Source organism: Melanotaenia boesemani, chromosome 21 (assembly GCF_017639745.1).
Source record: "Melanotaenia boesemani isolate fMelBoe1 chromosome 21, fMelBoe1.pri, whole genome shotgun sequence".
Classification (NCBI taxonomy): Eukaryota; Metazoa; Chordata; class Actinopteri; order Atheriniformes; family Melanotaeniidae; genus Melanotaenia; species Melanotaenia boesemani.
Window position 1 is genome coordinate 7,029,792 of NC_055702.1, and position 17,695 is coordinate 7,047,486.

Below are 17,695 nucleotides of genomic sequence, written 5' to 3' on the forward strand. Positions count from 1 at the left end.
TGTCTGCTGTCTGGTTTTTATCCAGTTTCATAATGTGTGAATAAGAGATAAACCTTTGAATCTACCAAATGCAAATACTGTATCTCCTTCTAAAATAACTTGCTCAAGCTTGATATGAGTAATTATTTCTTCTTGTAGATCTTCTTTATAAGAAACAGTGGCTGCCACAGACAAACTTTAAACAGTCAAAGCCAAAGGCTGCCGTGTAGAGCTTCACTCACAAAAAAATTAATTTGCAACTACTTTTTTAATGTTAATTTACAACAATGGTCTTGAAATGGACATAATGACAGAGAGAAGAAAGTTTGCAATCCTCACTGCAACAGACATCACTGTGTCTGTTGACATCGCAATATGGTGAAAATCAACAAAAAACTTACAGCATCAACCACGCTTGTATAGTTGAACTCACTTCAAAGTCATTGCTAGGCAAGTCATAACCTGAAACATTAAAAATATGGTAATAAAACAGCAACACTCCTTTCATTTTGACCCATTTTGACAGATCCACAAATTAATAAAATACATAAACTTTTCTAAACATGGAACCTGCTTGATAAGTGAAAGCACCAAAACTAACACTGAAAAGAATATAGCAAATCAAAGTAATGCTAATTGATCCATAGATGAAATTATAATATTTTCTTTATTATTGAGAATTTAACACAAATATACTTTGGAACAAAAAGGTAACTTTTGTTTTACGTTTTCCTACGGAAGCGTGGAGCTGTCACCCAAATAAAAAAATGACACCTTATCACGTTATAACGTGATAGTTTATTGTAAAAAGGTTAAATATTTGTTGTTGCATGGGGAAACTGTGCCTGCTATGGCCATCGAAATGCCTAATTTATCAGATTGGAGAGATCTGGTGAAGCTTGGAGGACACAGATTGACGTTGCGCCCTTAAAGCAGACAGGACTGCGTCTTTGTTTCGGCAGCTTATTTCTTTCTGTCCCAGCGGTGCATATAGCCTTTATAATTTTCATTTTTATTTTCAGAAGACAGCCATAGGCGTTATTACTGGTACATTATTAACTAAAAGCAGCACACACACTCTATGGCAACTCAGACACACGCACCGTCTCACTGCGCGCAGGCAGGTGACGCACCGTGTTACTCATAACTGTCCCAGATTTGTGTGTGTACAACAATAAACCAGAGTAGAACAATTAATCTTTGGCAAAAAGAACTGAAATATTTCTGCTTGACGAGATTTCTTTTTTCCATAAAAGGTATTTTACTCAAATATAAGTCGAAACAACATCTGCAGTACAGGCAATGATTCATGTTCTTACAATAAAATTTATCACGTTATAACATGACACGTTTCACGTTTTTACAATGAAACTGTCACGTATTCCCTTTTTTTTCATTTGGGTGACAGCTGCACGCTTCCGTAATTTCCAGCTTTGGAACTAAAACGTGTTTAAAGACGAATCAACAGGAGCTGTTAAACCTCACCACCACTAGAGGGCGCCAGAGTGTTAAGTTTAACAAAAACATGAGGTCAGACCAACTGTAACCTACAAGAAATTATTTATTTTAACAATATAAGTACAAGTTTTACAATAACAAAATTATAGAAATATATAATACACAAAAAACAAAGAAAAAATGTATATACAGGCAGTTCTGATTGCGGGTGTACCTGTAGAATTAAGATTTTTCCTCCTGTAGAACTGTAAACAAAAAGGAGGACACTGTCAAATGAACACGACTGCACCACCAGAAGAGATTTTAAGTGTTGCAGCAGTGTCTCAGTCTGACACGGGAGAGCTGCAGATTGTATTACAGACTTCTGACAGGAATAAATTGCAGCAGCAAGATATGTAGAGAAACCATAATTTCTGGTTTTGTCCAAGGTCAATATTAAAGCAGAGCTGAATGCATAGACAAAAAGATCAACAAAAAGAGGTGTACAGTAGTGTGCTATTATTAAAAAAAAGAAAAAAAAAGTTATAAAACTGTAAAAGTGCTTATGATATTCACGTTTATACAGAACTGTGCAGAGTGTTTCAGGCACTTCAGAACTTTAGATTCTTATCATCATATAACACAATCTTATATCAGGTGGAGATTGCAACTAATCTTACAATTAGGTACACTTTTAAAAATGTGGTTAAAATGGATTGCAAATATATGCAAATCTCTTAAACCTTATATTTAATTAAAATACAATAAAAAAAAGCATATTTTTGAACCTGACTTTTTTTTTCTTTAGAAACAGAAAAGCTGGCAAAGGGTCTGGATTCCATCATATTACAGTCAGTGGTCTAAAAAGATTTTGACTACTAGTTTTTAAAAACATAATAGTTTCTATTAGATTTAAAAGGAAAACAAAAAACAATGTATGGCATGGTGAAGGCTGAGAATCCATATTAAACATCTATGATCTCTGGACCTTTAAACACCACTGGACTTAAAACTTATGCCACTCTGCAGTGGAAAATCACTGAAAGGGCTCAGTAACACTTCTAAAAACCATCAGTGAAAAAAAGTTTGTCATTGCACTTATAAATTCAATCTAATACTTTGCAATACAAAGAAAAGTTTTTATGAAGATAAGCCAAATGAAAAACTGTGACCACTTCATGGCCTGAGGTCATCTAAAATGGACTAAACTGAAGTAGTAAGCAAATCAAACATTTAAATTCTTCTCAAAAATCATGGACAGCACGCTGTTTAAACCCAGCATCTGGATGCCAAACCATGCAATGCTGCACAGTCATGAATTTCATTTATGTTTATTACTGCTGAAAGAAAATATCTGGTGCTTTCAAGAAATCTTTCTTTTATTTATTTATTTTTAGCAAAAATTCATTTTACTTGTGTTTTATCAGTTTGGCTCCATGTTGAAAATGTCAGGGTGCTAAACTGGCCTGCCCGCAGTCCAGAGCTGTCACCCATTAGAATCCTATATATACGGGCAAGGATGTGTAGATGTCCTCAGTTCCCAAACAACTGCAAAGTGGTGTTAAAAATAGAAGGTCAGCAGTTAAATGCCCCTGCCTTCCCTTTTTGGAAAGTTCTTTAGTAGCTAAAATTTCAAAATGTATATAAGTTCACAGATTCAATGTTTTATATGCTTTATCATTGTTTTGCCATTGTTTACATTGACTTCGTCTTTACATTATTATCCCTATTATATTAATGAGGTTGAATAAGACCAGACAGACAAATGAGAACTGCAATTATTTGTGATTGTACTTACAGCAAAATTGATTGTGATTTAAATAGTAGGTGCTTACAGAGTATGTTAAAAGATATACTATAAAAAAAAGGAAAATATTTGCAAACTTTATATAGAAGCTGTAAATCAAAATGTCATTGATTTTTTGTTTTTTTTTACTCAGAATGCCTAAAACCTTTACACAGTGGCATATACTCTCAAAGTAAGACATTAGAAATGTAGTTAAGACTTATACAAGCAACTTTTCTACATGAGGACAGATTTTAGAGTAGATCCAGCAAACATAAAAGCACTTACTTCAACTTATAAAGGGTTTTTTTTTGTAATTATGCTAATATAATTACAGATCTACACCATGGAAATTCATGTATTCCTCTGACATTACAGTCAAATATCTCCCTAAGACAACCCTCAGCTATATGTGCTATTTTTTTTATATTTTAAATTAGGAAAAGATCAAGTCTCAAAAACTAATTCTGCACTCAATCCAACCTGAGGTACAACAGCAAGTACCAAAACAGCAGCTCTTTCACTATAGCACTTGTTTAATTCATGATAAAATTGTGTATTTACGAGGATGCTGCAACTGAAATTCACCAAAATGAGAAAAAAAGTGACGACTTTTTGTTTTGTGATCGTCTGATATCAAAAGGGACCAAATTGTTCTTTGTTTTTTTAAATAAAAACAGATAAAACATGTAAGACATGCACATATTCTTGAAGAAAACATAACAAAACATGAAGGTATTTCAGTTAACAAGAACAATTTCTCTACTTTTCATCTGGAAGGGAAATAATTAGTGCAATATAAACTGAGCCTCTCTGACCGAGCCAGACAGGGACAGATGGTGACACTGTTAGCTAACTAGTTACATTTAACAGAGATCAGAGTTGCACTGGTATACTGGCAAAATTCTGAACCAGATTCCCATTTTTCCTTCTTACTAATTTACATATGTACAAAACAAATTCCCCGTAGAAAAGCGTGAGCATCAGATGACAAGAAATGAGACACTTCTGTCTGTGCTGTCCTTACTGTAAAGGACATTACAGTAAGAACAGTCTGATACATATTTTATAATTAAAACAAATAGGGACTGCATTCATAACCTTTAACCATGAAGTTCTGTAACTTCAATGTGGCTCTTGTGATGAAATTTGGGATATTATAAAAAAAATTATCAATTTGCTTAAACTCAAATATGAAATAAATGGTCAAATCTTTTGATAAATTTCAATGGATGACATCAACAGCTTAAATTCCTGCAGTCCAATTGAGGATTGCATCATTAAATTTAAGTTACTCTTTGGGTAGCCACTAGTGCAGCATGGTAACAGCCATATTCTCTGTATTAGTGGTGTCAAAAACAAAGTTATAGCTGATCTAAAAGCCTCAACTGTAAAAAGCATTAAACTGCACCAGTGTTCATTACTATGCCATTTGGATAACAAAATATTCACTGAACAGTTATTAAAGTATGTTAAAGTAGCTCGCTCTAGTATTTATGATAGTTTCTGAAATCTATAAAAATCACAGATTCTGGTCCATACTTCACCCTCTAATGACAAACTTTAGTGTTGTTTAATGGCGATCAGTTAAGACAAAACAACAAAAATCTGAGAAATCATTTGTACTTCCTTAATCTATAGATTTAAATGTTTTCTTTCTTTTAAATTTTGCTGATTAATATTGTAATAAAAAATAAAAAAATACATGCAGTCCAGTCTCACCTTTGACCCAAAAACAGACTAAAACCTTCCATGAGAAAAATTTCAGAAAGGTTTGTTGGGAGTATTTATCAATAATAAGAGCTAAACCTTTGCCCAAAACCCAAACTAAAATAAAAAATTTTAGGTTTTAGTTATTTTACAGTATGTGGTGAAAGGTTTGCTGTTGTGATGGCAATGTACTCTGTAACTTTTAGCTTTAGCTCAACTATCAGGAAAGCTTCTCAAGGGAAAACATATACTACTTCATTAAACCCACTTAAAAAATCCCAAAACATTCCTTTAGCAAAACAGGACACGGCATAGTAAGACAAGACATTGATCTTTTGCAGTTTGTTATACAACTGACTCTCTCAGGTTTGCTTGTAAGGTGAAGAGATACTGGTTGGGGGCAGAATGTAATAAAACTTCACTTGTAATTTCTACAGGGACAACTATTATATTTGGCTCAGGAGGACCTTGATCACCCAGGGCCTCTTCATAATACGACACTGCCTCAGGATCAATTTGTTGTTGGCTTGTTAGAGTTTCTAAAGCCTCTCGTTCCATTTCTTCAGCGAGGTCTGCATTACTCCCATAGAGAACCCCTAACCTTCTTGCAAGCAGCCCCTCTTTTTCTGGTGGATCCTTATCTTCATCTTTTCTACCCATCCTCTTTGACAGATGCATGAAAGCAGCATGGCGTATGCAGCGCTTCAGAAGATGGTCGCGGTAAGCCCTCTGAATGACCACAGCAGCCCTCTGCTCCTCCTTGTGGCGTACAGTTGTGGTAATCGGTGCAAAGGAGTCTGAGGTGGGATTGCTCAGGATGAACTTTGCTTTAATGCTTTCTCGCATTGCTGCCATCTCAACTGTGTCTCCCAATACATTCTGGGTAACAGCCAACAAAACATCCAGGCAGTGGATTCTGTCTCCAATAACCAGAGGTAGATCCATTTCAATCAGGCGAATCCGGTTAGGCTTGGCAATCCTCAGGGGTTCCTGCAAGGTGTCGCAAAAATCTGAGAGCTGGCTATACTCAATGAACATCGTTCCATTCACATCAAACTTCTCCCAGGTCACATTGAACATCTCAAAGTCCTCCTCACAGAGTGCATCACCGCTCTCCTCCTGTGCCACATTGAAGTTCTCTAAAATTATGGCAATGTACATGTTGACCACCACTAAGAACGAAATAATGATGTAGCTGCAGAAAAACATCATGCCCATTACCGGATTGCCACAGTTACCCTTTACATCCGTGCCTGGATTCTCAAAGTCTGGGTCACAGTCTGGAGGATCCCTGTTTAATATTGGAAGCAACAGCCCATCCCAGCCTGCCGACGTCGTAATCTGAAACAAGCAGATAATGCTCCCACCAAACGTCTCAAAATTAAATATGTCATCGATTCCAGCCTCTTTTTTGACATAGGCAAAGTTTGACATCCCAAAGATGGAGAATATAAACATAATGAGGAAGAGCAGGAGACCAATATTGAATAAGGCAGGAAGTGACATCATTAGAGCAAATAGAAGCGTCCGTATACCCTTAGCTCCTTTAATAAGACGCAGAATCCTGCCAATCCTGGCAAGTCGGATCACTCTGAAAAGAGTTGGTGACACAAAGTACTTCTCAATTAAGTCTGAAAGCATCGTACCTGAAATAGAAGGAGAAGTATAAATATGTTAACACACTTTTTATTGTGAAGGCAGCTCATGATTGTACGTGTAATGTATCTAGCACCCACCTGCTATTGACAAGATGACCACGATGAAGTCAAAAATGTTCCAGCCATTGGTGAAGAAGTAATGTCGCAGTGCAAAAAGTTTCAACACACACTCTCCAGTGAAGACTACTATGAAAGCCACGTTGACTTTAAAAAGAAAATCCTCCTTTTCAGTACTTTGGTCATCTGTTTCCACCATCATGGTCACCATATTGAGGCAAATGAGTACCATGATGAAGATGTCAAAGAACTGCTGGCTGATGAAATCAAACACGAGGCCCTGGACTGGGTTCTGTAGGTCAGAGGGAGATATCAAGAGTGTGTAAATACAAATCCAAGAGGATCAGTTGGCTTCTTCACAGCAGAGTATGGAGAGGGTCAGTGTAAGGGACAGCACTGTACTACAAATGCCAAGTTCAAGGCGTTAATCATGGGCTGGGAATATGTCATGGTCTCAGTCCTACTGTAAAACGTTAATGGTAAGTCTTTCACCATCTGCACAAAATTAAAACCACAACATTGAAATCTTCTGACCTGGAAAAACCTCTATCACAAAGATGTTGCTTTGCTACTTGACACCAACATAAAGACTCCACACCCCCCCCCCCCCCCCCCCCCCCCCCCCCCCCCCACATGGCAGCTTCTCTATTCTAGCCTCTAGCCTCCCCAAGCAAGACAGTAGTGGGTCCAGCAGAAACTGCTTAAGTGGGGCTCAAAGAACACAGAAAAAAGTCTCAAGTGTTTTCTCAGCCTTTAAACTCCCCAGATACTCTTCTGTGATGAGATCTTTAGACATTTGTGGAAGCAAACATGATCTACGAAAACCTCAACTCCCAACCGACAGGGCCCAAAGGATCTATTGCTAATGTGCCACACCCTGGCACTCGAGGGTAATGTCTCTTTAATTCAACCCTTTTTAAATGAATACCATGCTCTAATAAATAAAAAAACTTCAAAAAAGTAATTTAGACCAAAATCTAACTGGACAAAGTGTAATTTGGTAATAAAGTCAAACTTTATGGGGGATTGGCCCCCTGCTGACCATTTAGACAGAATGAGGGTCTAAAACTATTCTATGATCAACATCTCTGGTCCTCAAGGGGCCGCTATCCAGCAGGTTTTAGATGTTTCCCTGCTGCAGCGTACATGATTTAAATAAAATGGTTAGCTTATTATATAGCAAGAATAATAACAGCAGGGGAACATCTAAAGCCAGCAGGACACCAGACCCTGAGGACCAGCGTTGCTGATCATTGGCTTAATTTCTAAGACCATGAGGACCGGTTGTACAGTCTGAGGTCAGCTCATTTCTGAACACTACTGTCATGGTCTAAAACAAACAGACATACCGTTGGACGTGGAATTGGCTTCTGTGGCTTCTTGGAACCAAGTTTCTTCATGGCCTCATAGTACTTTTTTTGTTCCTCTGTCATAAAGATGTCTTTGTCTCCAATGTGCAGACAAAAAAATGCCACAAGATTATTAGTTATATTTTTTCAATTGACATCTTTTTGAAGTATAGCTCTAAATATGATTTCTCTTTCTAATCATGTATTTCCTATAAAAAATGTTATACTTATCTTTTTCTTTTGTTGGTTGAAATTGTCAATAATGACACCAATAAAGAGGTTTAAGGTGAAGAAAGAGCCAAAAATAATGAAGATAACAAAATATATATACATGTAAAGGTTGATCTCATAAGAAGGTTGCTCCTCAACCTAAACAAAGAAGACAACATATTAATTCACCACCTTCAATATCATTATTTGTATTAAGAGGATATAAACAACATAAGGAGCCCAGATTAAAAGGTTATACTAGAATCTCAGAGTAAATAGGAGCAATATTGATCTGTGTATTTGCTATAACTCACACATATACTGTACATATACTCTACATATAATGAATCAACGTGAAGTACATGGTGGTGGTGGAGAAGAAAACGGATAACCTTGCAAATAAGATTGATTTCTTTTAGTTTACTGTTTTTGTTCTGCATTGCCAAATAAACTTCTGGCTTAGAGTTGAATTCAACAAATAGAAAAGAAAAGAAATGCATATTTTAAGGGAAATAACTTACAATACATAAGGAACAGACATTTGTAATATTTGTAATGTAATACTCGCATCCAATTCATCAGGTATTGATACTTGGTCAGGAAAGTAGTACCCCCCCCACACCCACCCCAACTGTCACTTTCTGGACATGCAGAGTTTCTTCAGCTGGTACTTTAACCCTTGAGGGACACATTCCTATGTCAATGTGGAAAACATCAGCAAAGTTTTGGACAGTAACATTTATTTCAGTGCATATTCTAATGCCAAACCAAATCTTTAATGTATCAACAGTACAACAGTAGAGAAAAGGACGCTGAAATAAAGAAATCAAAGATAAGAAAAAACCGCACTCTCACCGTTTTCCTTCTTTTCATGGGGTAAATTTTTGTAACAGAAGAATAAATGGCGATATGCAGCTGTACAGCAGCTCCCTACATGTCAGAAGGGATGGCAAACTGGTACTATATACATTGAAAACTGACTGGTACTATATACATTGAAAACTGACATAAAGAACTTTTGAGTAACAGTTAATCGTGTAATGAGTTGAGAATGAGAATGAATTGGTAATAAATATTGGTTAAAAGGTTTGCAATGAGTTCAAAATCCCAAATGAAAGCTATGGTCATGTGTAATTCTATCTGTATTTCAAACTGTAATTACCTCTCTTGAGTCAACGGCAGCATACATGATGTCCATCCAGCCTTTAAAAGTTGCCTACAATCAGAAAGAATATTCTCTCAAAACACCCTTTAAGAACCACAAAAACAACATAAATATTTTCTTTTCCAAGACACAATAAGCATATAATCACTGAAACAAGACTCCTCACCACTTGAAGCAGGGACAGGTAGCCCTTTCCAACATTGTCATAGTTGACTTTGATGTTGACCCAGCGGGCGTCCTGTGTGGCTTCTTTGACAGCCATGCAGTCACTTCGATTATTGACCTCAGAAATGGGGAAAAGCTCCTCTGTGGTGGTGTTGATGCAGCGGTAAAACTTCCCCGCAAACAAATTAACTCCCATAATGCTGAAGATGAGCCAGAATATCAGACACACCAGCAGCACATTGAAGATGGAGGGAATCGCTCCCACAAGCGCGTTCACCACCACCTGCCCGAAAGAGAGGACTATGTTTGAATCTTATAGAAATACGCACAAAAAAACTCCATAATCTATTTAATTTGTAAGACTGACCTAAAAACATGATGTCAGTGCTGTGCTCGTGAAAGTTAAAGAGGATGTGAAACACTTACCTCAGTCAGCTGTTACAGCAATCAGCCATGGCATGCATTCATTAAACACAACAGAGGAAAGCCAGTTGGATTAGTACAAGACTGTATTAAACATTACAGGATTGCATTTTCTTTAACCCAAAAATCAGGAAAAGTCTCAATATAATATCAAGTACATAATGTTTCATTTATGCTGTAACATCATATTCATACTTCCCCAAAAAGATGTTGGAGTTAAATATGAATTAAAGACGTGGTCATGTTTTGTCTTTACATTTTTAATTAATATATTCACATTTTACATCATTTTTGCATTTGAGGCTTGCAACACATTCCAAAAAAGATTAGGAAGCAATTTTGGGCTAGAAATGATTGGAAAAAGATGACTAAATCATGATTTGAAACAAAAGAAATATCTACAAAAGATTGGAGCCTTTGAGGAACAAAGATGTGCGAGCGCCTCCTGTTTGTTAACAAGTCCAAAAAACATTAAAGAGTTAAAAACAAGCAACTGAAAAGGATTTAAATATTAGGTTTATGTCAGACAGACTAAAAAAGCTCTAAAAACCTGCACATCAGAACATAAGACCATATCCACACAAAATATGGACAAAGCGATTGCCCGGCCAAAACTATATACAAGCCAACCATGTTTCTGCAACAAGTTCTAGGAAAAAAAATTTTTAAAAAATCGCCCCTTCCTCTAGAAGAGGAGTGAGTATTAGGCTTTTACTTTGCAGAGAGAACAGAAGAACTGAATCTGTCATGTTCTCTTTAAAATGTTGTTGCTAGATTTTTGTGTTAATCTCCATCATATGGCTGCACTGAAATGTTTTATAATTTGTTCACACACCATCTTCTAGCTATCTTTTGTGATATATTATGCTCCTTTTAATTGTATGAAAGTTGTTATGAGTGTATATAGTGAACACAGCTCCACCTCACTCTTTTTTGACCAGTGGGCTTGTGACATGACTCCACTTCTAAGGAAATATTGATAATTATTTGCCCGTTTATCCGCCTGCTGTGTTCACTTGTGAAAGTGTCAAGTCCCCTAAGTTTGCACAATAAAGCTGTAAATCCATCAGTGAGCTCCAGCTTTTTCTGCTTTTTTGCAAGTTTGGGAAGCTAGATAGGCCTACATGGATCTTCCATCATACAGTGGAGACATGCACTGTGGTCAGATCAATCAGACTGATTAGAATCCAAGAACTTTTTTTTTTTTTTGAGAAATGGAGACCATGGGCACTGGACCAAAGAATAAGGTCATTCAGACTGTTATTAGCAGCAAGTCTAAAAGCCAGGATGTGCAGTGGTATAAGGGTTGCATCAGAACCATTAGCAAAACTCATTTACACGTTTTTAACAGCAGCATTGTTGCAGAAAAGGGTTGCTGCCTTCTTGATGAGATCGATCCCCAGGTATGATTAACAAGTCAAAGCAAAACCCTTATCCTGAGGAAGATGATGGTGTAGGTGTTGCAGTGGCCTGCCTGCAGTCCCAACCTGCCATCAGAGGATATGTGGAGAATTTCACAAGGAAAAATCTTGTACTGTTGCATATCTTAGTAAAAGCTAGTGGTGGGAACATCAATCCAAACGTTGGTATTGATATCGACTGATACTAGTGTGATGACATCAATACTTTAATGTAAAACTGTCAGAATCTTCATAGATGAGATGGATAAAGTGGGTTTTGCTGGATTCGGTTAACTGCTGTGACAAGCACCTCTATGCCCAAAATCAGCTTCTCTTGCCAAGATAACGTTAAATTCAGATTTTTATGGGGTAATAACTTTATTGTTAATGCTTTAGAAATTAACGCATTCATTCCACAAATTAATCTCTTTGTCTCAATGAGTTCATTTTGACAGTCCTATTAAAAAGTATTGTATCTGTAGCAATGATACTAGCCCTTTATTTACTTGGTACCAGATCAATATCAGATCCTAGTAGCAGCCACAGGATCAACTTTTTTGGAATCTGTTGTAAGACTGAAATTTAAATGAATATGCATAAAAAAAAAAATAAAGATATTTTTTTCTTCTGATTCTATTCTACCTTTTCTAATTTGGGGTGGTAAACCATAGTTAGTCATGCAACATAATAACTGGTTAACAGGTTAACGTAAGTTCAGGAACAGGGCCATGCATCAACCACACAGTTCACTTCCTCAACTTTGTCATGTTCTCTCCACCCCACCCTACCCATCATCACTCACCTATCATCTTTCGTCCATTCAGCCTCCCAATCCCTCATCCACTTCCTTCTCTCTCTTCCATTCACTTATTTCTCAACCTAGCATGTCATCGTGACACTCCAGATAATCCCCCTTATTAACTTTTTAAACCTCATTCTACCTTAAATCTTTCATTAAATCACCAAACACACATTGCCGGGGCATGGTCCTTGCTCATGAACTCAATTTGGTTGTGTTGTGCTGATGCATGCACTTAAAAAAAGCCGATAACTTACCCTCATCCCCTCAAATCTTGACAGCGCTCGAAGAGGTCTGAGTGCTCTAAGGGTTCTGAGAGACTTGATAGGTCCAAGATCTGAGTAGCCCATCCAGTTGGCAACTAAACTGATCAGGGAAATCTGTGGCAGAATCAAAACATTTCCTATTCAAGTGTTAGCACACAAACTTTAACTGTTGTGGGACATGCTTATTTGGATTCTCTGTTACATGTTGCTCATACAGGCCAGCATTAAGGCCAACAAACTTACATCCACAATGAAAAAGTCTAACCAACACCACGCATTGGTGAAGTAGATCTTGAAGCCATATGCAGCCCATTTAAGCAGCATCTCAATGACAAAGATGTAGGTGAAAACCTTGTCAGCAAACTCCAGAATGATTTTTATAGTCCGGCGTTTCTCAATGTATATGTCTTCAAAGGCCTGGGAAAAGAAGATACTGAATATTAAAATTTCCAAACAGTATTAAAGTATATTTAAACATTTCTTGGTTTTTGTAATGATGATTGCCCTCACCAGAGCCCCACTGCTGAGGAGGATCATAAAGATTATGAAGGTCTCAAACCAATCATGCTCCACTATAGTGAAGCAAGTCTTACGGAGATTCCACCATTTCTTTCCTCTGTCTTGTGTGATGTCCACAGTCAGACATGGCCAGCTCTTCACACAGTCTGATTAAATAGGACCAGATACAAAATACTTCAATATGTACAATTCAAATGGATAATAGTGGGTGTTTTAAAAGGCTGTAAATGAATCTTGAACCGTGAGAAGTTAACCATTTAAAGTGATTTAATTTGTGTGTTCATACTGTCAGTGAAGCAGGCCTCTGGCTCCACAGGGTCTGGCTCTTCTTCTTCCACTTCTTCAGGTTCAGGCTCAGGTGGCTGATAGTCTGCTGTGCTGCACACTGAAGAATCCTCATCGTTCACAACACCCATCAACTAATCAAGAATCACAAGAGAATCACAGAACAAGTAAAAGGTTGCTTTTCCTCATTTTATTTGGGATTCCAGACTGAAAATAATACTAGATAGCAAAGGTTGATTTGGGTCACGTAGGTAGGTATAGGTTACTCACTTTGGTTTTCCCTGGAATATTCAATTCATCTCGCATTTTTTTCTGTAATAGCACAATACAAGATAGTCAATAAGCATAATAATTGGGAAGATACATACATACACTACAAAGAAATTTCTGCAAATGAATTTTACTTTTGATTTGCTCTTAGTTTCTCTGTTATTAAGAATTCCTCCCTCTTCATGAGGCAGTAACTGCCTTCCATGAGTCTCTGATGGAGGTCAGTTTGTGGTAAAAGTGAGTTAATCCTTCCTACTGTTTCCAAAGGGTTTGCTCACATAAGATTGCTGGGTTTCTTTGTGTAAAGAGCTGAGATGGCTTTTTCTGCTGTGAAATATGCTTCATAAATAAAACTTAAATGTGCCTAATCAAAGTATTGTTCACCTATGTGGCTAATAGCATCTGGGGTTCTTTTGAGTACTGTGTTAATGTATGCAGATGATATTTCACTGGCATACCCCACGTTCTCATAATTTTCTCTTAGTGACAGCATCAATGCAGGATTAACTACACCTTTACCATTTTTACTTAAACACAGATGTTTGCATTCTAATGCAATCAAAACTTTGGGAATTTGTGGTATTCTGTCTATGTTATATAAATAAATGTTATGCAAATAAAATAAAATTAAGCTGAATAATAAAAGTAATGTAAGCTGTGTGGGAGAGTAATAGCTGCATTAGCCAATGAATGCAGTCATGCAGAGCCTTTTATTTTATGCTTTATTGATGTGGCTGTACATCCTTTGTAATAAGAACTGATGACAGGTAAATGTCTATAATGCAAGTTGCTCTGGACCTTGTAACTTCAGATATGACTCCATGAAGGGTCTCATTTTTCATAGGACTACTTACTTCCTGTGTTATGTATTGTAAGGCAATCTGTATTGTAAGTGCTGATCTGTAGAGTTTTAAGTGTTTTATTGTTGCCAAGGTAGCGGTCATGTATTCAGTTGTCTGACTTTCTGTCTTTCTCAAAAGGCTATTGACAAGTTTTGTTGAAATATTCAGGAAATCTCATAAATGTAATAAGGAACGAGTTATTAGATTTTGGGGATGATTGAGATCGGCAGGAATTTTTTTAAAGGATTTATTACTATATCGAGAATCGTTTAAATTTTAATTTTGCCATTACAGCTTCTAACTAAAAAATAATGTCCACAATTATTGGCAAAAATAAATTACAATGGCTTTGCGGAGGTCTGCGCTCTCTGAGTGCTTCTTGTTAATGATGGCATTTAGTTTAACCCAATCGCACAATAGACGACAATAAAACAGTCTTAAAATTTGTATAATAACATTTTTCTTACTCTGTTCCCTGAGTCATCATCACATCCAGTTTCACAACTTACACCAGTTTCTATATGATGGCCTCTACTTTTCAAGTCCCCCTAAATTTAAATGCTAGTAAGGAGGAATAATGAGGTCTGCCAAACTGCAGACCTTCATGCAAGAGATTGCTGGTTTGAGACTTGTCCTGCAAAATTTTTATCACCATCCTTCCACTTTTCTATGTCCCTGCCAGTCTTGATAGGATTGAGGTTTGGATGACATGCTGCATTATAGCAAATGAAAATAATCTGCTTAAATCTAATAGATTATGATTGTTTGAGCAAATTTGTGCAACGTTTTGTGTGCTGGCATAATCACGCAGCAAATAAATCATACGCATCATTACAAAAATCTGCCTTTGTTTAGAAAAGCAAACAGACATATGTTCCCCATCTGTTTTTCCTCACTTTAGATGGCTGATTATCCTGCTCATCTTCTTCCAAGCTGCCATCATCATCTTCATCGTCGTCACCTCCCTCACTCAGATTTTCAAAATCTGACTCTCCCTCTGCAATTGGCACATTGAGTCTAAGCTCTCCGTCTAGCATAAATCTAGATGGCTGGCTTTCAACCAAACTGTCCAATTTTCCATCTTTCAGTTTGAGAGTCTGACAGGTGTCCAAATGGTTCATCTCAATTCCTTCAGTTTTAGGATCAACATCATCCTCTGGGTCCTGGTCAGGCTCCTGGGGCTTTATGCCAAGAATTTGCATGACCCTTTGAATAATAAATGCTTTCAACCAGTCAATGCCCCGTGTGATTCTGCCAATGGCGATCTGGAGGTTGTTCATCTCTCCATCGTCGTCTCCTGTCGAGAGGTTGTCTCCACTGAACGAGTTGAGCAGCAAGGCCAAGAAGAGGTTCAACACCTGAGCAGAAAGAGCAGGAACGTTAAATCTGACCTTTTAAGCATACAAATAACATCATTTCAACAATTTTCCTCTGACCCTTGTTTGAAAAATTATACACTGGATGTTAAATCACAAGTTACCTTCCACCATCTCACCTGGCATTACTGCACCCACCGTTACCTGTTACCCCACTGACACACCCAGGAAGTCATATAACCCAATCAATCTGGCCTGCACAGCCCTTTTCCCTCCAAAAACACCAGAACAAAGGGAAGCTCTCTAGGTTGATAAATGGACTCTAATCTTATTTCCTTCAATTTTCCTTTAAAATTTCCATGGTTATTAAATATATGTTTGTTTGTGTCATTGACTGTATGCTTCCATGAAGATTCAAAACCCAGCTCTGTGGATGCATTAACGATGTAGGATTTTGCCTGCATTCATTTAATTTTGTTTTCATTCTTTTGTTAATACATTTAATCAACATGTTCATTCATCATTCATTCATTCAATCATTGTATTTAATTTTTCATGCATCCTGTTATTTCAGACATAATCATCCACCGAGCTATCCAGTCTTCCCAGCATAACAATAAAACTGGTAGAATTCAGTCTGCGATCTTGTCTTTAAATTTAAACTACGTAAAATATTTGATGAGCCAGTCCCAGCCATCTGCTGAGCAGTTTTTTCCCTGGAAATAAGGAGATGTCTTTAATTGAAATGCTGTAACAATATTCTTAAAGGTCCCATATTATGCAAAATTCACTTTTTAATGGTTTTGGAACAGTCATACTGGTCCCCCCGCATGTGTAGGAGACCCGTAAGTGTGAAACTCTTTCAGGCGCTCTCTCTCCCCCCTGCTCCACCTCTAGGGAAGTAAGCGCTGAAATGAGCTTGTTTGAAAGCCTGTACGTTATGACGTCATAAGGGACAATAACCACTCCCCACAGAGCGATGGACCCGTCTACCGGCTCTCAAAGCCCGCCCTCTAAAAATCACCTAGCTCCCAGTGTTTTTCCCTCTTCGGCAACCCTCGTTAGCGGACATGGCTAAGCGACAGAAGCACTGTTCTGTTTGTGGCTGCATAAATGAACACGAAAACGTTTTTTTACTTCCATCCACTGAACCCACGAGGACTGAGTGGATTAATTTTATTTTTGGAGGAAATGTACCCGGAAAACTTCCAAAGGTTTTGCATGTCTGTGGCCAGCATTTCAAAGAGGACTGTTTCCACAACATGGGGGCATGGAAAGCAGGCTTCGCCAACCGTTTGAAGCTGAAGCCAGGTTCAATACCAACTGTCCGTGACACAGCTGGAGAGGTAAGAGCTGGCAGTTATTTTATCGTTTCGGCCTTATTAGTCTGATAGCTTGAAAATATATTAACCTGTCAATCACCTCATGACGGGCGATGCGATGGGCGGAGCCAACAGCTGAGCTGCTCCACCAGGGTTCCGCCCACCATAAACGGCACATTTCTGAAGCTGCTAAAAAGAGGGAGGTGAAGAGAAGCCGCTGCACTCAAACTGAGGGTCGATTTGTCCATACCATGGCGGAAATATTTCATTTAGATATTAATGAATGGTCTCAGATTGGGAATAAAGTGTATAATATGGGACCTTTAAAGTCTTAAACCCCTCTTCATTTTCTTTCTTCATTTCTATACATTTTGATTCTTAAAAGCCAGAATTTTTCTTTTTCTTTTTTTTTTTTTTTTTTGCAATCTTTTAAACTAGTCCAGAGTAATAGTTACACAGGCTTTCTGAAGGTCTTTCAAAGTTTTTCTTTGAATATTGGCTGCTTTTGTCAGCCCAGTCCTTGTGTAACTGGCCATGTTCAGAGGAATCTGTTTTTGTTTGTTAAGCCTATTAACATTAACCCATGACTCATTCAATTATAAAAAGGCCTCAAACTTAATGGAAGAACTAGTGTTTTATTTTCAACATAGACAACTTAACAAAAAACTCATTTTAAATGGTATCTTTTTTTTATTAGTGACTTGTTCTAAAAAACATACAACTTGTTCTACTTTCTT

At 37.4% G+C, this 17,695-nt stretch overlaps 1 protein-coding gene across 1 annotated transcript in view; it reads right to left on the minus strand.

The window, feature by feature from the left end:
• Positions 1-1,535: 1,535 nt before the first annotated feature.
• Positions 1,536-17,695, minus strand: part of scn4aa (sodium channel, voltage-gated, type IV, alpha, a) — a 33,097-nt gene continuing 16,937 nt past the window's right edge. The window contains exons 16-27 of the mRNA XM_041974313.1: positions 15,217-15,678; positions 13,479-13,520; positions 13,210-13,342; positions 12,915-13,069; positions 12,648-12,821; positions 12,396-12,518; positions 9,518-9,799; positions 9,349-9,402; positions 8,208-8,345; positions 7,977-8,081; positions 6,649-6,919; positions 1,536-6,558 (exon numbers count right to left, since the gene is read on the minus strand). Coding sequence (XP_041830247.1) covers positions 5,258-6,558; positions 6,649-6,919; positions 7,977-8,081; positions 8,208-8,345; positions 9,349-9,402; positions 9,518-9,799; positions 12,396-12,518; positions 12,648-12,821; positions 12,915-13,069; positions 13,210-13,342; positions 13,479-13,520; positions 15,217-15,678 — 3,240 coding nt within the window. The 3' untranslated portion in view covers positions 1,536-5,257. The remainder of the gene's footprint in view (positions 6,559-6,648; positions 6,920-7,976; positions 8,082-8,207; positions 8,346-9,348; positions 9,403-9,517; positions 9,800-12,395; positions 12,519-12,647; positions 12,822-12,914; positions 13,070-13,209; positions 13,343-13,478; positions 13,521-15,216; positions 15,679-17,695) is intronic.